Below are 18,400 nucleotides of genomic sequence, written 5' to 3' on the forward strand. Positions count from 1 at the left end.
AATTCACCGTGGATCCCCTGCATCTTAATCTTCTGGATGAGTCTCCCATGAGGGACCTTGTCAAATGCCTTACTAAAGTCCATGCAGACAACATCCACAGATCTACCTTCATCAATCAACTTCATCAACTCCTCAAAAACCTCAAATCAAATTCATAACGCACGACTTGCCCTGCACAAAGCCATGCTGACTGTCCCTAATTAGGCCATGGTTTTCCAAATGCTCATAAATCCTATCCATAAGTATCCTCTCCAGTAACTTCCCTACCACTGATGTGAGACTCACTGGTCTATAGTTAACAGGATTATCCGTTTCCCTTCCTGAATAATGGAACAACATTAGCTATCTGCCAGTCCTCTGTGGGACCTTGCCTATGGGTAGATACGACATGAAGATCTTGGTCAATCTTCTCTCTCAGTAACCTGGGGTATATCCCATCAGGCCCTGGGGACTTATCCACCTTAATGTTCTTTAAGAGACCCAACACTACATCTTTCTTTATCTCAAAATGTCCTAGCATATTAGCACACTCCACACTGATCTCCCTGTCCTCCACATCCCTCTCCTAGATAAATGCTGACGCAAAGTACTCAATTAGGACCTCTTCAGAACCATTGACTTTTTGATTGAAAGTTCTGGAGACAGGGGAAATGGTCTTCAGTATTGGAGGCAACTTCTGGCCAAAGAAATAGGCTCTGCAGCAGGTGGTTCTGATGGAAGGGCCCCAGACCCGAAACGTTAGACCATAGCACAGTGCAGCACAGGAACAGGCTCTTCAGCCGTGCCGACCGTGATGCCAAATTAAACTAATCCCGTCTGCATGCATGTGGTCCGTATCCCTCCATTCCCTGCCTGTTCACGTGCCTGTCCAACGTCTCTTACATACTGGTATTGTATCTGCCTCCACCACTGCCCAGCAGCTCTTTCCAGGCACCCACCACTCGCTGTATAAAAAACCTTGCCCTACATGTCTCCTTTAAACTTTCCCTCTCTCACTTAAAACCTTTTGCCCTCTAGTATTTGACATCACCAACCAAACAGACTCTTTGACACTCACCAACTTTTACCGATGCACCACAGAAAGCTTCCTACCCGGATGCATCACAACTTAGTATGGCAACTGCTCTGTCTAGGACCACAAGAAACTGCAGAGGGTTGTGGACACAGCCCAGCTCGTCACGGAAACTAGCCTCCCCTCCATGGACTCTGGCTACACTTCTCACTGCCTTGGCAAAGCAGCCAACATAATCAAAGACCCCACCCACCCGGGTCATTCTCTCTTCTCTCCTCTTCCATCAGGTAGAAGATACAGGAGCCTGAGGGCACGTACCACCAGGCTCAAGGACAGCTTCTACCCCACGGTGATAACACTATTGAACGGTTCCTTTATACAGTGAAATGGACGATGACCTCACAATCTACCTTGTTGTGACCTTGCACCTTATTGCACTGCACTTTCTCTGTAGCTGTGACACTTTACTCTGTACTGTTATTGTTTTTACCTGTACTACATCAATGCACTCTGTACTGACTCAATGTAACTGCACTGTGTAATGAATTGACCTGTACGATCGGTATGCAAGACAAGTTTTTCACTGTACCTCGGTACAAGTGACAATAATAAACCAATTCCAATCTATACCCCTCATGATTCTGTACACCTCTATTTACATGTTTATTGCCCATCCCTAAATGCTCCCAACTGCAGAAGTTAAGAGACAACTACATTTAAGAGTCCGGTGTCACATAAAGGTCAGACTAGGTGGATGGCAGGGTCCCTTCCCTCAAGGACAGTGGACCAGATGGGCTATCCAGTAGCTTCATGGTCACCGCCACTGGATTTAATCAACTGCTTGGATTTGCGTCAGCCAGCCATCACAGTGGAACTCTTTTCCCCTTGAGACCGAAAACAGATCACCTCTGCAAAATTCACCACCGCGACATCGCCCTTACCGATTCAGAAGAGTGTGTGGAGTCAGGGACCTTGGGGAAGTTGTCCATCGAAGAGTGCCCCACCGATTCCATCTCAGAGGCATCTTGCTCCAAATCTGGGAGAGATTTAAAAGGTTTGAACACCTTTTTAAAAAAAAACCCAGAAGAATCCCGAGATCGTTCAAAGCTTTCCTGCCTGTCTCCTCACCCACAGTTTGCATCTTCCCCACCAATCTGTGCCCGCTACACTCTCCCACCAAGTGACCTAGCCCAGGTTTGAGGAATCTTCAGCACTGCTCCAGAACCCCCCCTCCCATCTCACCCCAGCAAAGCATCATTCCATCCCTCTCTCCCTCTTGGGTGATCTCCTCTCCTCTTGAATGAAGGTATAACATGAAAAGAGCAAAAATGAATTAACTGGGAGAGCCAATTATATTTGAGAGTCTAGAGTCACATCACAGTCACCTCAGCCAGACTGGGTGAGGAGGGCAGGGTTCCTTCCCTGAGGGGCAGAGTCAAATGGGGGGGCGAGACAGACAGAGAGACAGAAGAAAAGGGAAAATGAGAAGCAGAGAAATATAGAATTAGAAGAAAAGAATGAAAACCCCAGAGCAAGAGAGAAGGGAGAGAGAGGAGGAGATAAGGAAATCAGGATGGGGTGGGGTGCAGGGAAGTGGTGAAGAGGTAGGAGATTGGCCGTGGTCTGACTGATGGCAGGAACAGGCAGCTGGGGCCGGATACATACTCCTGCTTCTGTTTCTTAGGTTCTTATTAAATAGAGAGGATGAGAAAGGAAACAGAGGAAACAGATCAGGGATGGGGACAAAACGAAGCCCGGGGATTTCGGCACTGCTGTGACGCAGACTGTGCATTCAAATGTGGCCATCAACATGGGAGTCCCCAATCTGACCTTCCAGTAGTCTGGTTTCTCTTGTACACTTGCCTTGTACGTTGGTTATTCAGAACAACACACTGGTCACAGGAGCAGCTTCCCCACTGGGAGCTTCTCACCAGCTTCCCTCATTGAAAGTCCTCTGGAAACCCACCACACCCCGAGGTCACCTCCACTCTCCAAGTCACCCCCTCAAAGACCTAAAGCAATTGAGTGAAGCATACTCTTCCTTTACTAAATCCACATTGGCCCACCCCATCCCATCCTTTCCTGCAAAGTGTTCTCTTCATCCGGCGCTCCCACGTCCTGTTCCCCCGCCACCAATGATTCTGGAGCCAGATCTGCTTGGGATCTGTTATTTCTCCGGCAGTACACAACTGACTTCCTTCCCTCGAAGAGCTCCAGAGTGGAACCCAAACTCTTCTGGGAGAGCTGCTGGGACTCCCAGGGCAACTACAAGCCCACATGGTTTGGAAGAGTACTGCTCTACAGGGCTCAACACTTTGGATGGACATTACACCCAAGCACCCCTCTGCTTGTGTAGTGGTTAACATAACGCTACTACAGCGCCAGCGACCCGGGTTCAATTCCGGCCACTGTCTGTAAGGAGTTTGTACGTTCTCCCCGTGTGTCTGCGTGGGTTTCCTCCGGGTGCTCCGGTTTCCTCCCACATTTCAAAGGCGTATGGGTTAGGAAGTTGTGGGCATGCTATGTTGGCACCGGAAGCATGGCGACACTTGCGGGCTGCCCCCAGAACACTCTACACAAAAGATGCATTTCACTGTGTGTTTCGATGTATATGTGACTAATAAAGATATCTTATCTGAATGAGATATGATCAATCCCAGAACTAAGACCACAGGATGGTTAGAATCTGTGGAAGGACAGATACCCAAACTGTTCTAGTAGACATCCTCCCTCTTATCAGGACCAAGGTTCCCCACTCAATCAACAAGAGACCAAGTGGCTCCTATTCTCAGTGACACAGACACTCGTCACACTGTTGATAGTAACAGCCAGTTGAACTGATGATACAAGGAACTGTGAGACAGATCACTGAAGGAGACAGAACCTGCACACTTCAAATACCAGACCGGGACTGGGGAGCTTGAGTTACAAGGAGAGGTTGGATCGGTTTTTCCTGGAGCGGAGGAGGCTGAGGGGTGACCATATGGAGGAGTATAAAATCATGAGAGGCACAGATAAGCTGAACGGCCACAGTCTTTTTCCCAGGGTAGGGGAGTCTAAATCTAGACTTGAGGTGAGAGAGAGAAGATTTAAAGATAGCTGGGAGGCAACGTTTTCACGCAGAGGGTGGTGGGTACGTGGAACGAGCTGCCAGAGGAAGTGGTAGAGGCGGGTACAATTACGACATTCAAAAGGCACTTGTACAGGTACATGGATAGGAAAGGTTTAGAGGGATGTGAGCCAAACGCGGGCAAGTGGGGCTGGCGTGAAAGCCATCTTGCTCTGCAGGAACAAGTTGGGCCGAAGGGCCTGCTTCCATGCTGTATAACCCTATGAATCTTCGACTTGGCCGGGGAATGCACTTGATAGCTGACTTGATGCACAGCAAGATCAAACACAGCAGGGGCCAGGTGTCCAATGAAGATTCCACCCATCACACCAATCCCTCCTGACCTCATCCCATCTCCTTCTCAAGGACACTACTCCCTCTCCCACCATCCCATTTATATACCAGGAATTTTCCCTAAAGAAATGTTCTCTGGGATCTGGACATCACTGGTAATTAAATGTCCATGGAGACACAGAAGGTGGGGGGAGGGGGAGGAGCACACGCAGGTAGGGGACAGGTGAGTCCAGGTGAGGGGGGGAAGGTAGGTAGGTGGGTGGGGGAGGGGGAGATGCAAGAAGCTGAGAGGTGCTAGGTAGGAGAGGCAAAGGGCCGGAGGAGTAGGAATCTGGTGGGAGAGGGCAGTGGACCATGGAATAAAGGGAAGGAGGTGGGGAATAGATGGGCAGGTCATGAGGGCAGGGGAGGGGAAAAAGGTGAGGGGGGCACAGGAATGAGGGAAGACAACGGTGGGGGGGAGGGGATAGAGAAATCGATGTTGAGGCCGTCAGGTTGGAGACTCCCAGGGCGGAACATGAGGTGTTGTTCCTCCAACCTGCATCTGGCCTCGACGTGGCAGCAGAGGAGGCTCTTGTCTCCTTCCCGTTCCTCCATGGTCCACTGCCCCCTCCTACTGGATTCCTTCTTCTTCAGCCCTTGGCCTCTTCTACCCATCACCTCTCAGCTTCTCACCTCACTCCCTTTCACCCCCCTCCCCCACCCACCTACAATCCCCCCCTCACCTATCACCCACCAGCTCATGCTCTCCCCCTCCCCCCACCTTATTCTGGCTTCTGCCCTCTTCCTTTCAGTCCTGATGAAGGGTCTCAGCCTGAAACGTCGACCGTTCATTTCCCTCCATAGATGCTGCCTGACCTGCTGAGTTCCTCCAGCATTGTGTGTGTGTGTTGAATTAAATGCCCATCCCAAGTTGCCTTGGAGTAGATGGTGGTAAGTCCATGTTCTCGAACAGGTGTTGTCCCTGTGGTCGAGGTGCTCTCACAGTGCTGTTGGGGAGGAAGTTTTTTTTTAGGATTTGGGAGAGGATTAAGTCAGGCTGGTGAATCTCTGGAATTCTCTGCCCTAGAGGTTTGTGGAGTCGAGCTCACTGGAGGTATTTACAGTGGAGGTAGCTGACTTTTTTTTTTGAAGGACCAGGGGATTGATGCCTTGGACAATCTGGTACAGAGGAGAAGTTGAGGCCAGCATAGATCAGCCATGATTACATTGAATACTGGGAGAGGCTTGAGGGGTTGAGTGGCCTACTTCCGCTCCTATCTTCTTGTATCCTTGAGTGTCAACCTGGGGTGGAGTTAATGGGATCCTTAACAGCAGTGATGTACAAAGTCCAAGTCCCTAGCTCACTGAAAGTGGCCACGCAGGTAGATAGGGTATAAAGAAGGTGTACGGCACGCTTGCCTTTATTGGTCAGTGCACTAAGTACAAGAGTCAGGAAGTCACGTTGCAGCTGTATACAACTTTGGTTAGGCTGTCCTTGGAGTATTGTGTGCAGTTCTGGTCACCCCATTACAGGAAGGGTGCGGAGGCTTTGGAGAGGGTGCAGAAGAGGTTCCCCAGGATGCTGCCTGGATTAGAGGGTATGAGCTATAAGGAGAGGTTGGACAAACTTGAGTTGTTTTCTCTGGAGCGACGGAGGCTGAGGGGAGACCTGATAGAAGTTTATAAAATTATGAGAGGCATAGATAGGGTAGACAGTCCGAATCTTTTCCCCAGGGTAGAAATGTCAAACACTAGAGGACATGCATTTAAGGTGAGAGGGGGAAAGTTTAAAGGAGATGCGTGGGGCAGGTTTTTTGTTTACACACAGAGTGGTGGGTGCCTGGAACGGGCTGCCGGGGTGGTGGTGGTGGAAGCAGATACGATAGAGGTGTTTAAGAGTCTGTTGGGCATGTGAGTATGCAAGGAGAGGAGGGATATGGACCATGTGCAGGCAGAAGAGATTTAATTTAATTTGGCATCGTGTTCAGCACAGACATGGTGGGCCGAAGGGCCTGTTCCTGCGCTGTACTGTTCTCTGTTCTAAGCTAATTTATGGACAGTTTTGAGCACAGAGATTCAGCTCACAGGGGCCAGACTGAGAGCTTCATAACCAATTTCACACAGCTATAGAGACAAGATGATCGCCCTGTCAGACTGGGACCGAGTCCAGGTGAAAGAGATGCAATACAAGAGGATTCTTCAGAACAAAGAAAATTGAGAAGAGAGTTAATTGAGGTGCACAACATTAATGTTAGTACACAACATTACGAGAGGCCTAGATAGGGTGAACAGGAAGGAACTGTTTCCTTTGGCAGAGAGCTCAGTAACGAAAAGGCACTGACTTAAGATAACAGGTAGGAGGATTAACAGGGGGTTGACAAAATACTTTCTACACCCGGAGAGTGTGTGGGCATGGAGCTCATGGTCTGAAAAGGGCAATGTTTCCAGAACCCCTCAAGAGGAACAAGTCCTTGAAGAAGCGTAACCTGGGGTATGGGAACAGCCGAATCGCTCCAGTGGTCCAAATGGTCCCCTGTACTGTAAATCTCTGAGATCGGCCTGTTCAGACATGGTGATAAAAGAAAACATCAACGAGAGATAGAACTTATAGGGCTTACAGTCAGAATCTTTCTCCTCCCCCAGAGGAGAAACGTCAAACACTAGAGGACATGCATTTTAGGTGAGAGGGGAAGAAGTTTAAAGGAGATGTGTGGGGCAGGTTTTTTGCTTACACACAGAGTGGTGGGTGTCTGCAACGGGCTGCCGGGGGGGGTTGGTGGAGGAAACAGATACGATAGTTGTGCTTAAGAGGCTTTTAGACAGACACATGAATGTGCAGGGAATGGAGGGATGTGGATCACGTGCAGGCAGATGGGATTTAATTTAATTTGGTATCTAGGGTTACAGGGAGAATGAGGTTGAGAGAGAGAGAAAGAGTAAAATAAAATCGGCCATGATTGAATGGTGGAACAGACTCAATGGGCTGAATGGCCTAATTCTGCTCCTGCATCTTATAGTTTTGTGGCATCGTGTTCAGCACAGACATTGTGGGCCGAAGGGCCTGTCCCTGTGCTGTACTGTTCTCTGTTCTAATCCTGAACTTTGCAGTTAGAGATCACTCACATTTCTTACACTGTGCCATTTTTAAAATTCATTTCCCCCGACCAGTCCTGGCACAGAGGACAGAATACAGAAGCGAGGAGAATCGTCTGGTTTATTAGCAATGCAAGGTTTGCTTCATTAATTCTCCTCAGTGGGTTTGGAGTACCCCTCTGCGGGGTCTATTATCTCGTTTCAAAGCAGAGACCTTAGCACACAGGCGTGACGTGAGCACAGTGTCCTGTGGGCAGGAGCAGAATTCTCAGCCAATCGGAGCCACGAGGGGTGGTGGTTAGCAGAACTTGTGTGCACACACACTCCCTCCCTCGCTCTCTGAAGGAAATTAAATGCCGGCAGCTTCCACTCCAGGCACGTTGGCCGTATCGAGCACTTCCATTTAGTGAGGCTTCCAATTCTACTGCTTTAACTGAATTAAAAAACCAGAAGGCTTACTTGGGGAACAATTTTTCAAAGAAAAAAAGCAGCCAATAAAATCTGTGCTGGCAATTAAACATCGACCGCACTGAACTTGCACTTTCACTTCTACCAGAAGCTTGCAAACCCGCGCTTTTCACCACTAAGGGCACCAGGTGCAAGGGGACACCACCACCCGCAGGTTCCCCTCCAAGCCACACACCAGCCTGACTTGGGGATACATCTCCGTTCACTAGCGGGTTTGGAATCGAGGAACTCTGACCCCCTCCCGGACAGTACTGTTGGGAGCAGCTTCACCAGAACGACTGGAGTAGCTGAAGAGGGCAGACACAACCCTCTTCTCAAGGGTGACACAGCAGGTAGAGCTGCTCCCTCGCAGCTCCAGAGACCCAAGTTCGATCCCGACCTCTGGCGCTGTCTGTGTGGGGTCTGCATGCTCTCCCTGTGACCGGGTGGTCGGTGGGTTAAATTGGCTGCTGTAAATTGCCCCGTTTGTGCAGGTGGGTGGTGGGGGAATAGGAGAGAGAGCGTTTACTGGGTGTGAGAGAGGAGAGATTGCAGGGAAATAAGTGGGGGAGGGGGAATGGAACTGCACTCTGAGCCAGCGCAGACTCGATGGGTCAAATGGCCTCCTATGTTATGTCATAGAGCAATACAACACGGATACAGGCCCTTCGGCCCAACCAGTCCATGCTGACCACTGTGTCCATCCAGCTAGTCCCAATTTCCTGCATTTGACCCATATCCCTCCAAGCCCTGCCCCTCCATGTACCTATCCAAGTGCTTCTTAAATGATCCTGCTGTACCTGCCTCACCCACTTCCTCTGGCAGCTCGTTCCGTATACTCACTGTGGGCAGAAGGGCCTGTCCTGTGCTGTACTGCTAAATGTTCTATGTACCCCCTGCGTGAAGGAGTTGCCCCTCAAGTCCCCTTTTAAATCTTTCCCTTCTCACCCCAAACCTGTGCCCCTGAGATCTGGGCTCGCCTACCCTGGGGAAAAGACTGTCCACCTTATCTATGTTCTTAAACGCTTCTATAAGGTGGCCCCTTATTCTCCTACATTCCAAGGAATAAAGACCTAGTCTGGCCAACTTCTCCCTGTAACTTAGGCCCTCCAGTCTTGGTAACATTTGGGATACACGACATTTGCTGTCAGGCATCGATGCTCAATCCTGAATATGAATTAAGAATAAATAATTTGACTGAAAGAATGAGACAACGTGACTTTCAGACATTCCCACTGGTTTGTGGGATGTACTATGGTGGGCCGTAGGGCCTGTTTTGTGCTGTATGGTTCTACTAGTCAGTGGCTAAACCAGGAGTGACAGCGGTTAATGTTAATACACCTTTCACAAAGATCCAAAGTTGATATGCCACTTCGCTGAAGTTTTTCCAGCAACTAGAAATAACTGTTTTTGCTGAACACTAATTAACACCAGAAAAAAGTATCCTGATCAAAACCAAACTGGAAGAAAATTAATTCAAGCCCCACGTTCAAAGCCAGCTGATACACCGTGAGACCACCTCTCCTGTCTCTCTTCTAACTTCTGAAACACACAAAAGAGATCTTAGTCACAGAGTACTATAGCACAGAAACAGGCCCTTCAGCCCATCTAGTCCATGCCAACCTGATCTTCTGCCCAGTCCCATCTACCTGCACCCAGACCATATTGCTCCTAACCCCTCCCATCCATGTACCTATCCAAACCTCTCTTTAATGTTACAACTGAACCCACATCCACCACTTCCGCTGGCAGCTCGTTCCACAATTGCACCACCCTCTGAGTGAAGAAGTTCCCCCTCAGATTCCCCTTAAATATTTCACCTTTTCCCTCAACCTGTCCTCGAGTTCTAGTCTCACCCAACCTGAGGCAAAAAAGCCTGCATGCACTCACCCTATCTATACCCCTCATAATTTTGTATGCCTCTATAAGATCTCCCCTCATTATCCTGCGCTCCAGGGAATTAAGTCCTAACCTATTCAACCTTTCCCTATAACTTGTCTTGACAGAGTTTTTGTGGAGAACATGTTTCCCGCAAAGGGGTTGGCGTTTAGAACAGGGAGGTTTTGGTACAGCTGTACAGGGTGTTAGGGAGGCCACACCTGGAGTACAATGCACAGTTCCAGTCAGGATTGAACCTGGGTCTTTGGCGCAATGAGGCAGTGCCTCCACCAGCTGTGCCAATGTGCACTGAGGTTTCTCTGCTAAAAATGCCAAGTCGCGTTGCAGCTGAGAAAACTCTAGTTGGGCCGCATTTAGAGGAATGTGTGCAGCTCTGGTCGCCCCATTGCAGGAAGGGTGTGGAGGCTTTGGAGAGGGCACAGAAGAGGTTCACCAGGATGCTGCCTGGATTAGAGAGCATTACCTATGAGGAGAGGTTGAACAAACTTGGGTTGTTTTCTCTGGAGCAGCGGAGACTGAGGGAAGACCTGATAGAGGTTTATATAATTATGAGAGGCACAGATAGGGTGAACAGTCTTTCTCCCAGGGTGTAAATGTCAAACACAGCAGGGCATAGCTTTATGGCAAGAAGTGGATAGTTTAAAGGAGGTGTGCAGGGTAAGTTTTCTTTTAAACGCAGAGAGTGCTGGGATGTGCTGCCAGGGGTGGTAGTGGATGCAGACAGTATAGTGGTGTTTAGAGGCATTTAGACAGGCACATGAACATACAGGGAATGGATGGACATGGATCACGTGCAGGCAGATAGGATTAGTTTAATTTGGCTTAAGGGCTGGCACAGACATGGTGGGCTGAAGGGCCTGTTCCTGTGCTGTAATGTTCTGTTCTATGCTCTATGCTCTAATGCCCAAATCGATTTCAAGTTAGCCTATAGCGAATTAACATGGTCTGGTCTAACTTCAGCTGACAGTTTGGTCCCTGCTCAACGTGGACTTCCATTCCCAATCCCAAACACATTCATTAACCGAAATTAAAATGGGAATATTGGAAAGATCCATAACAGGCCAGGTCGTCTCTGTGGCCAAAAACACAGGAGGTCACATCGCACGTCAATCAGAACTATGGAAGATATTTAACCTTAAACTTTAACTCTGTTTCTTCTTCCAGAGACGCTGCCTGACCTTCTGAGTATTTCCGGCACTCTCTACAGTTATTTCGGATGTGAGATGCTGTGAGATTTTGCCCCTCGAGGGGAAAATCAAGAACTTAGGGGGCCATGGTTTCAGAATTAGTGGTCACCTGTTTAAGACGGAGATGAGGAAGAATTTGTCCTCTCAGACCAGTAGGAACTTTTGGAATTCTCTGCCCCCAGAGGGATGCAAGGTCTGAGTCACTGAATACGTTCAAGGCAAGACTGTTAGTCTGTAAGGAAGTCATAGAGTCATACAGCTCGGAAACAGGCCCCTTGGACCAACAGATCCATGCCCAGTCAGCTAGTTCCATTTGCCTGCATTTGGCCCATATCCCTTGAAACCTTTCCCATCCAAGTACCCTTCAAATGTTGTTAATGTGCCTGCCTCAACCACTTCGTTCATATACAGACCACTCTCTAGCTGAGAAAGTTGCCCCTCAGCTTCACAAGATCACAAGACAAGGGAGAAGAAGTAGGCCATTGGGCCCATCGACTCTGCTCCGCTACCTCACCATGAGCTAAACTATTCCCATCTAGCCCCAATTTCCGGCTTTTTCCCCATATCCCTTGATACCTTGACTAATTAGATACCTATCAATCTCCTCCTTAAACACCCTCAATGATCGGGCCTCCACAGCTCTATGTGGCAACAAATTTCATAAATCCACGACCCTCTGGCTAAAGGAATTTCTTCTCATTTCTGTTCTAAACGGGTACCCTCTAATTCTAAGACTGTGCCCTCTTGTCCTGGACTCACCCACCAAGCCAAACAGTTTAGCCACATCTACTCTGTCCAGTCCTTTCAACATTCAAAATGTTTCTATGAGGTCCCCTCTCATTCTTCTGTACTCCAGTGAGTACAGCACAAGAGCCGACAAACGCTCATCGTATGTAAGCCCTTTCATTCCGGGAATCATCCTCGTAAATCTCCTCTGAACCCTCTCCAACATCAGCACATCCTTCCTAAGGTAAGGGGCCCAAAGCTGCACACAGTATTCCAAATGAGGTCTCACCAGTGCCCCACAGAGCCTCATCAACACCTTACTTTTATATGTTATACCTCTCGAAATGAATGCCAATATAGCATTCGCTTTTCTTACCGCCAATCCAACTTGGTGGTTAGCTTCTAATTAAATCTCTCCCCTCTCACCTTAAACCCACGTCGAGGGTTCTGGGGAAGAGGGAAAAAAATGAAACTGAATGGGTGAGGAAGTTCGAGGGATCAAATAGTTTACCCCCGTTCCCATTTCTTAAGTGGTCAAGGTGAATAAAAAAGAACACCCCTGAACTTACATGGTACCTGCCTCATCCTTGGGACATCCCTGGGCAATGTGGGATTAACTGATTGGAAGTTTTGGGGCAAGTTCCCAGTGGTGTGTGAAATACTACGGGAATGAACTTGGAACAGCGCCGCCGACAAACACAAACAAACTAGGGATCTGCTTTGGAAGGTGTGACTTGAGAGCGAGAACTTGGCCTGAAAACAGGAAAAATCTCTTGCCTTTTTGGTTTTTTTAAAATATAACCTCCATAATCCAGAAAGAACCCAAGCTCAACGTCTGATTCCCTGCATACGGCACCAAGGGCTTCAAGTGGGTGCACGCTCATGTCCCAACTAGGGAAAACGAGGTTTGAGTGGGAAACTGGAGAGGATGAGGAGACTACCAATGCAGTCGGAATTTATACCTTCAGGAGAGCTTTGACAAGGTGCTGCACACAAGGCTGCTAAACAAGAGCCCATGGTGTTAGAGACAAGGGACTAGTACAGATAGAAGATTGGCTGTCTGGCAGAAGTCAGAGAGTGGGGATAAAGGAGGCCGCTTCGCGATGACTGCCGGTGACCAGTGGAGTTCCACAGGGGTCAGCGCTGGGACCACAACCTTTCACTTTGAACATTGATAATCTGGATGAAGGAACGGACGGCATTGTGGCCAAGTCTGCAGACGACACCAAGATAGGCGGAGGGACAGGGAGTGTTGCAGAGGCAGGGAGTCTGCAGAAGGACTTGGACAGGTTGGGAGAATGGGCAAAGAAGTGGCAGATGGAACACAGCGTAGGGAAGTGTACGGTCATGCGCTTTGGTCGAAGGAATAAAGGTGTAGACTATTTTCTAAATGGGGAGAGAATTCAGAAATCGGAGGTGCAAGGGACTTGGGAGTCCTGCTGCAGGATTCCCTCAAGGTTAACTTGCAGGTTGAGTCGGCAGTAAGGACAGGTTGGTAAGCAGATGGAGAGGTTCTTGATTGGTTAGGGGGTAAAGGGTTGGGTTTGGAAAAATAAAAGTCAGCCATGGTTGAATGCAGAAGGGACGGCAGGTGCTGGAAATCTGGAGCAGCCCACACAGGAGCTGGAGGAACCCAGCGGGTCGGGCAGCATCTGAAGAGGGAAGTGGACAGTCGACGTTTCAGGTCGAGACCGTTCATCAGGACTGACCAAGACGGAATGGTGCAGCAGACTTGATGGGCCAAATGGCCTAATTCTGCTATGTCTTACGGTCTAAAAACCTGCACGGTAAGCCTGGGATCATGTACTAGAACATAGAACACTACAGCACAGTACAGGCCCTTCGGCCCACAATGTTGTGCCGACATTTTATCCTGCTCTAAGATCTATCTATCCCTTCCCTCCCACGTAGCCCCCTATTTTTCGATCATTCATGTGGCTATCTAAGAGTCTCTTAAATGTCCCTAATGTATCTGCCCCCACAACCTCTGCCGGCAGTGCGTTCCATGCACCCACCACTCTCTGTGTAAAAATTGTACCCTTGACATCCCCCTTATACCTTCCTCCAATCACCTTAAAGTTATGTCCCCTCGTGTTAGCCATTGTCGCCCTGGGAAAAAGTCTCTGACTGTCCACTTGATCTATGCCTCTTATCATCTCGTACACCTCTAGCAAGTCAAATGGGATTAAAGTGGATGGGTTCTGGATGGTCCGCGTGGACATGGAAGGCAGAAGGGATTGTCTGAGTGCCGTTTGACTCTACGAGACCCACTCGAACGCCTGGAATGCAAGCCCCACCTAGACTGGCGCGCTCTTCAATCTCCGTCAGTTCTGGTTCCATACACCCGTCCAGAGCGTCGTCAGTAGTCGCCGGGTTCACTAAACGGGCGTCCGCCTCAAACGCTCTCTCCTTGCGAATCCTGGCATAGCCCTAGGGACAAGAACCACAAAGTCAACGTCAGTGCAGTGCGCCAGTGCGATGAGCGAGGATTCAACCCTGGCAGCTCCGAACCTCCCTGCACTAACTGACGCGCGTGCACAAACTTCGCTGCGGCTGGTAAAAGCAGAAGGTGTGTTCATGCAGTACTGCTGTCTAGATATCCCAAGTTCTACCTACGAGGACAAGGGGCACTCTTAGAACATAGAACAGCACAGGAACAGGCCCTACGGCCCACAATGTCGGCACTGAACAAGCTGCTGAATTAAACGAATCTCTTCTGTTTAAAACAAGCTCCATCACGGGCACAACCCTCCCCGCCATCTCCTTAGGCGGCATCCATCGCTAAGGACCCTCACTATCCGGGACATGCCCTCTTCTCCTTACTACAATCGGGGAGGAGGTACAGGAGCCTAAAGACCCACACTCAACGATTCAGGAACAGCTCCTTCCCCTCCGCCATCAGATTTTTGAACGGTCCGTGAACCCATGAACACTACCCCTTGTTATTCCTTTTCGTTTTGCGCTACTTATTTTGTAATTTACAGTAATTTTATGTCTTGCACTGTGCTGCTGCCGCAAAACAAATTTCACGTCACATGTCAGTGATAATAAACCTGTTCTGATTCTCCATTCCCTGCATGTGCCTCTGTAACAGCCTCTTAAACACCACTGTCGTATCTGCTTCCACCACCACCCCTGGCAGCCCATTCCAGGAACCCACCAGTCTCGGTGTAAAAACTTGCCCCGCACATCCCCTTTAAACTTTCCCCCTCTCACTAGAAAGCTATGCCCAGACGTTTTTACCCTGGGTAAAAAATTCTGTCTATGTCTCTCATAATTTTATAAACTTCCATCAGGCCTCCGACGCTCCAGAGAAAACAACCCAGCAGAGAGAGTGGTTCCCCTACAACATTGCCCAGGTGTCAGATTATCCTGTTCTGGAGTACATTGGAATTGGTTTATTATTGTCACATGTACTGTGGTACAGTGAAAAACTTGTCTTGCATACCGTTCATGCAGATCAATTCATTACACAGTGCATTGAGGTAGTACAGGGTAAAACAATAACAGGATGCAGAATGAAGTGTTACAGTTACAGAGAAAGTGCAGTGCAGGCAGACAATAAGGTGCAAGGTCATAACGAGGTAGATTGTAAAGTCAGGAGTCCATCTTATCGTACTAGGGAACCGTTCAATAGTGGGATAGAAGCTGTCCTTGAGCCTGGTGGTACATGCTTTCAGGCTTTTGTATCTTCTGCCCGATGGGAGGGGGGAGAAGAGAGAATGTCCGGGGTGGGTGGGGTCTTTGATTATGCTGGCTGCTTTACCGAGGCAGCGAGAAGTGTAGACAGAGTCCATGGAGGGGAGGCTGGTTTTTGTGATGTGCTGAGCTGTGTCCACAACTCTCTGCAGTTTCTTGCAGTCCTGGGCAGAGCAGTTGCCGTACCAAGCCGTGATGCATCCGGATAGGATGTTTTCTATGGTGCATCAATAAAAATTGGTGAGTGTCGACAGGGAGAAGCCAAATTTCTTTAATCTCCTGAGGAAGTACAGGCCCCATTGAGCTTTCTTGGCCATGGTGTCTATGTGGTTGGACCAGGACAGGCTATTGGTGATGTTTACTTCAAGCTCTCAACCCTCTTGACCTCAGCACCATTGATGTAGACAGGAACACATGCACCACCCTGCTTCCTGAAGTCAATGACCAGCTCTTTTGTTTTGCTGACATTGAGGGAAAAGTTGTTGTCATGACAACATATCACTAAGCTCTGCATCCCCTTCCTGTACTCCGACTCATCATTATTTGAGATATGGCCCACTGCGGTGGTATCATCTGCAAACTTGTAGATGGAGTTAGAGCAGAATCTCGCCACACAGTCGTGAGTGTACAGGGAGTAGAGTAGAGGGCTGAGGACGCAGCCTTGTGGGGCACCAGTGTTGAGAACAATCGTGCCGGAGGTGTTGCTTCCTATCCTCACTGATTGCGGTCTGTTGGTCAGGAAGTCAAGGATCCAGTTGCAGAGGGCGGTGTTGAGTCCCAGGTCTTGGAGTTTGGTGATGAGTTTGCTTGGGATTATAGTACTGAAGGCGGAGCTGTAGTCAATAAACAAAATTCCCTGCGAGCGTGGTTAATTCTGGATTTTCATCATGACAGTCAGGATATTGTGGTGCCCAATGAGCTGTAGAAAGCATACTTAACACCACCCCATTCATTGAATGTGCTCACTAAGCTGGGATATGATAAAGGCAGCAACGTGCTTTAGTTTCTTTGCTTTAATATTTATGTTACTATTGATCTCTATCATTTAAATGCGTTTTTAAATTACATTTTATGGTTCTTCTTGAGGTTCTATTTTCTTAATTAATTAAATCTATTTCAACTGCTTTTAAAAATCTCTGATGATCAGAGACACTTGAAAACAGTTTAAAAAGCCCACTGCTAACAATAAATGGGTTGGTGCTCCATACAGACGGGACACCAAATTATCCCGGCCGCTGTGATGAAGATCCGTGATCCAAAATTAACAACATGAAGTGGAGAAAATAAAATTGAGATTGGTGTGGGATTAGTGCATATGGGTGCTTGATCATTATGAAAGATATATATAGAACAGTACAGCACTGAACAGGCACTTCAGCCCACGATGCTGTGCCAAACTAACTAAACTAGTAATTAAACAACTAACTAAACTAAATTAAACTAATCCCTTCTGCCAACACAAGTCCATCTCCCTCCATTCTCTGCACATTCATGTGCCTAAGAGCCTCTTAAACGCCTCTACAGTATCAGCCTTCACCACCACCCCTGGCAGCGCATTCCAGGCACCCGCCACTCTCTGCGTAAAAAAAAACTTGCGCCACACATCTCCTTCGAATTTTCCCCCTCTCACCTTAAATGGATGTATTAGACATTTAATGCAAAGTATTAGACATCTCAACCCTGGGAAAAAGATACTGGCTGTCTATCTGTGCCTCTCATAATCTTATAAACCTCTATCAGGTCTCCCCTCAGCCTCCGACGCTCCAGAGAAAACAGCCCAGGTTTGTCCAACTTCTCCTTATAGCTCATGCCCTCTAATCCAGGCAGCATCCTGGTAAATAGATATAGTAAACAGACACAGATAGAGTAGGTGGTCAGAGCCTTTTCCCCCACAGGGTGGAAATTTAAATACTCAAGGGCATAGGTTTAAGGTGAGAAGGGGAAAGTTTAAAGGAGATTTGTGAGGCAGGTTTTGTTGCAGTGGTGGGTGCCTGGAATGAGCTGCCAGGGGTGGTAGTGGAGGCAGCTACAACAGCAATGTTTAACAGGCTGTTAGACAGACACATGAACACACAGGGAGTGGAGGGATGTGGATCATGTGCAGGCAGAAGGGATTTAGTTTAATTTGGCATCATGGGCAGCATAGACATGGTGGGCCAAAGGGCCTGTTCTGTGTTTCATGGTTGCTGAATGACCCAATGTCTCTGCAACCCATCAAATTTCCATTTAAATATCACAAGTATGAAAAAAAATCTCCTACAGAGTTTCAAGAAGAGAACATAGTCTTCGATTCAGCCTCATCTTTGCTGATTGCAGTGGGTAACCGGACTGCGGACTTCAGCTTTCGGGGTAACCAAGCAAACCCAGGCTGAGGGAGTGCCGCATTGGTGAGTCAGCCTGGGTGTTTGTAACGGGTTTCTGAACCAATCCTCAAACCCACAACCTCAAAGACGAGAATGTGCTGTTTGCTGAACTGCAGCCAAACCCTCAGGGAAATCTGCAGATCTGCTGGGTTGAACAACACATGAAATGCCTGGTGAGACAAGCACTAACGCTTATTTTGTTTTAAGTAAATTCACACTTTAAGACTGCCAGCCCAACAGAAGAAGGAACCTTAACGTTAGCTGCAAAGTCAACAGCCACCAAATGCTTGCAGGTCAACGTGGCAGGTTTATTGGTAATTAGTTTATTATTGTCATATGTACCAAGATACAATGAAAAGCTTCTGTTCTGCGTGCCATCCAGACAGATCATCCCATACACAAGTACATCGAGGTAGTAAAAAGAAAACAGAATGCAGAATATAGTGTTACTGTTCAGAGAAAGTGCAGTGCAGGCAGACAATAAGGAGCAAGGGCCATGATGAGGTATATCAAGAGTTCATCTTTTAGCGTACGAGAGATCCATTCAAGGGTTTGATAACAACGGGATAGAAGCTGTCCTGGAGCCTGG

The 18,400-nt window shown here is 48.3% G+C and overlaps 1 protein-coding gene across 3 annotated transcripts in view; it reads right to left on the bottom strand.

Moving 5' to 3' along the window:
- The window catches only part of samd13 (sterile alpha motif domain containing 13), a 75,763-nt gene that overhangs the window by 20,302 nt on the left and 37,061 nt on the right, over window positions 1-18,400 (bottom strand). For all 3 annotated transcript variants that reach the window (XM_052010674.1, XM_052010675.1, XM_052010673.1), the window contains 2 exons: window positions 14,047-14,179; window positions 1,954-2,048 (listed from right to left, as the gene is read on the bottom strand). In XM_052010674.1, coding sequence (XP_051866634.1) covers window positions 1,954-2,048; window positions 14,047-14,179 — 228 coding nt within the window. The remainder of the gene's footprint in view (window positions 1-1,953; window positions 2,049-14,046; window positions 14,180-18,400) is intronic.

Source organism: Pristis pectinata, chromosome 3 (assembly GCF_009764475.1).
Source record: "Pristis pectinata isolate sPriPec2 chromosome 3, sPriPec2.1.pri, whole genome shotgun sequence".
NCBI classification, from domain to species: domain Eukaryota; kingdom Metazoa; phylum Chordata; class Chondrichthyes; order Rhinopristiformes; family Pristidae; genus Pristis; species Pristis pectinata.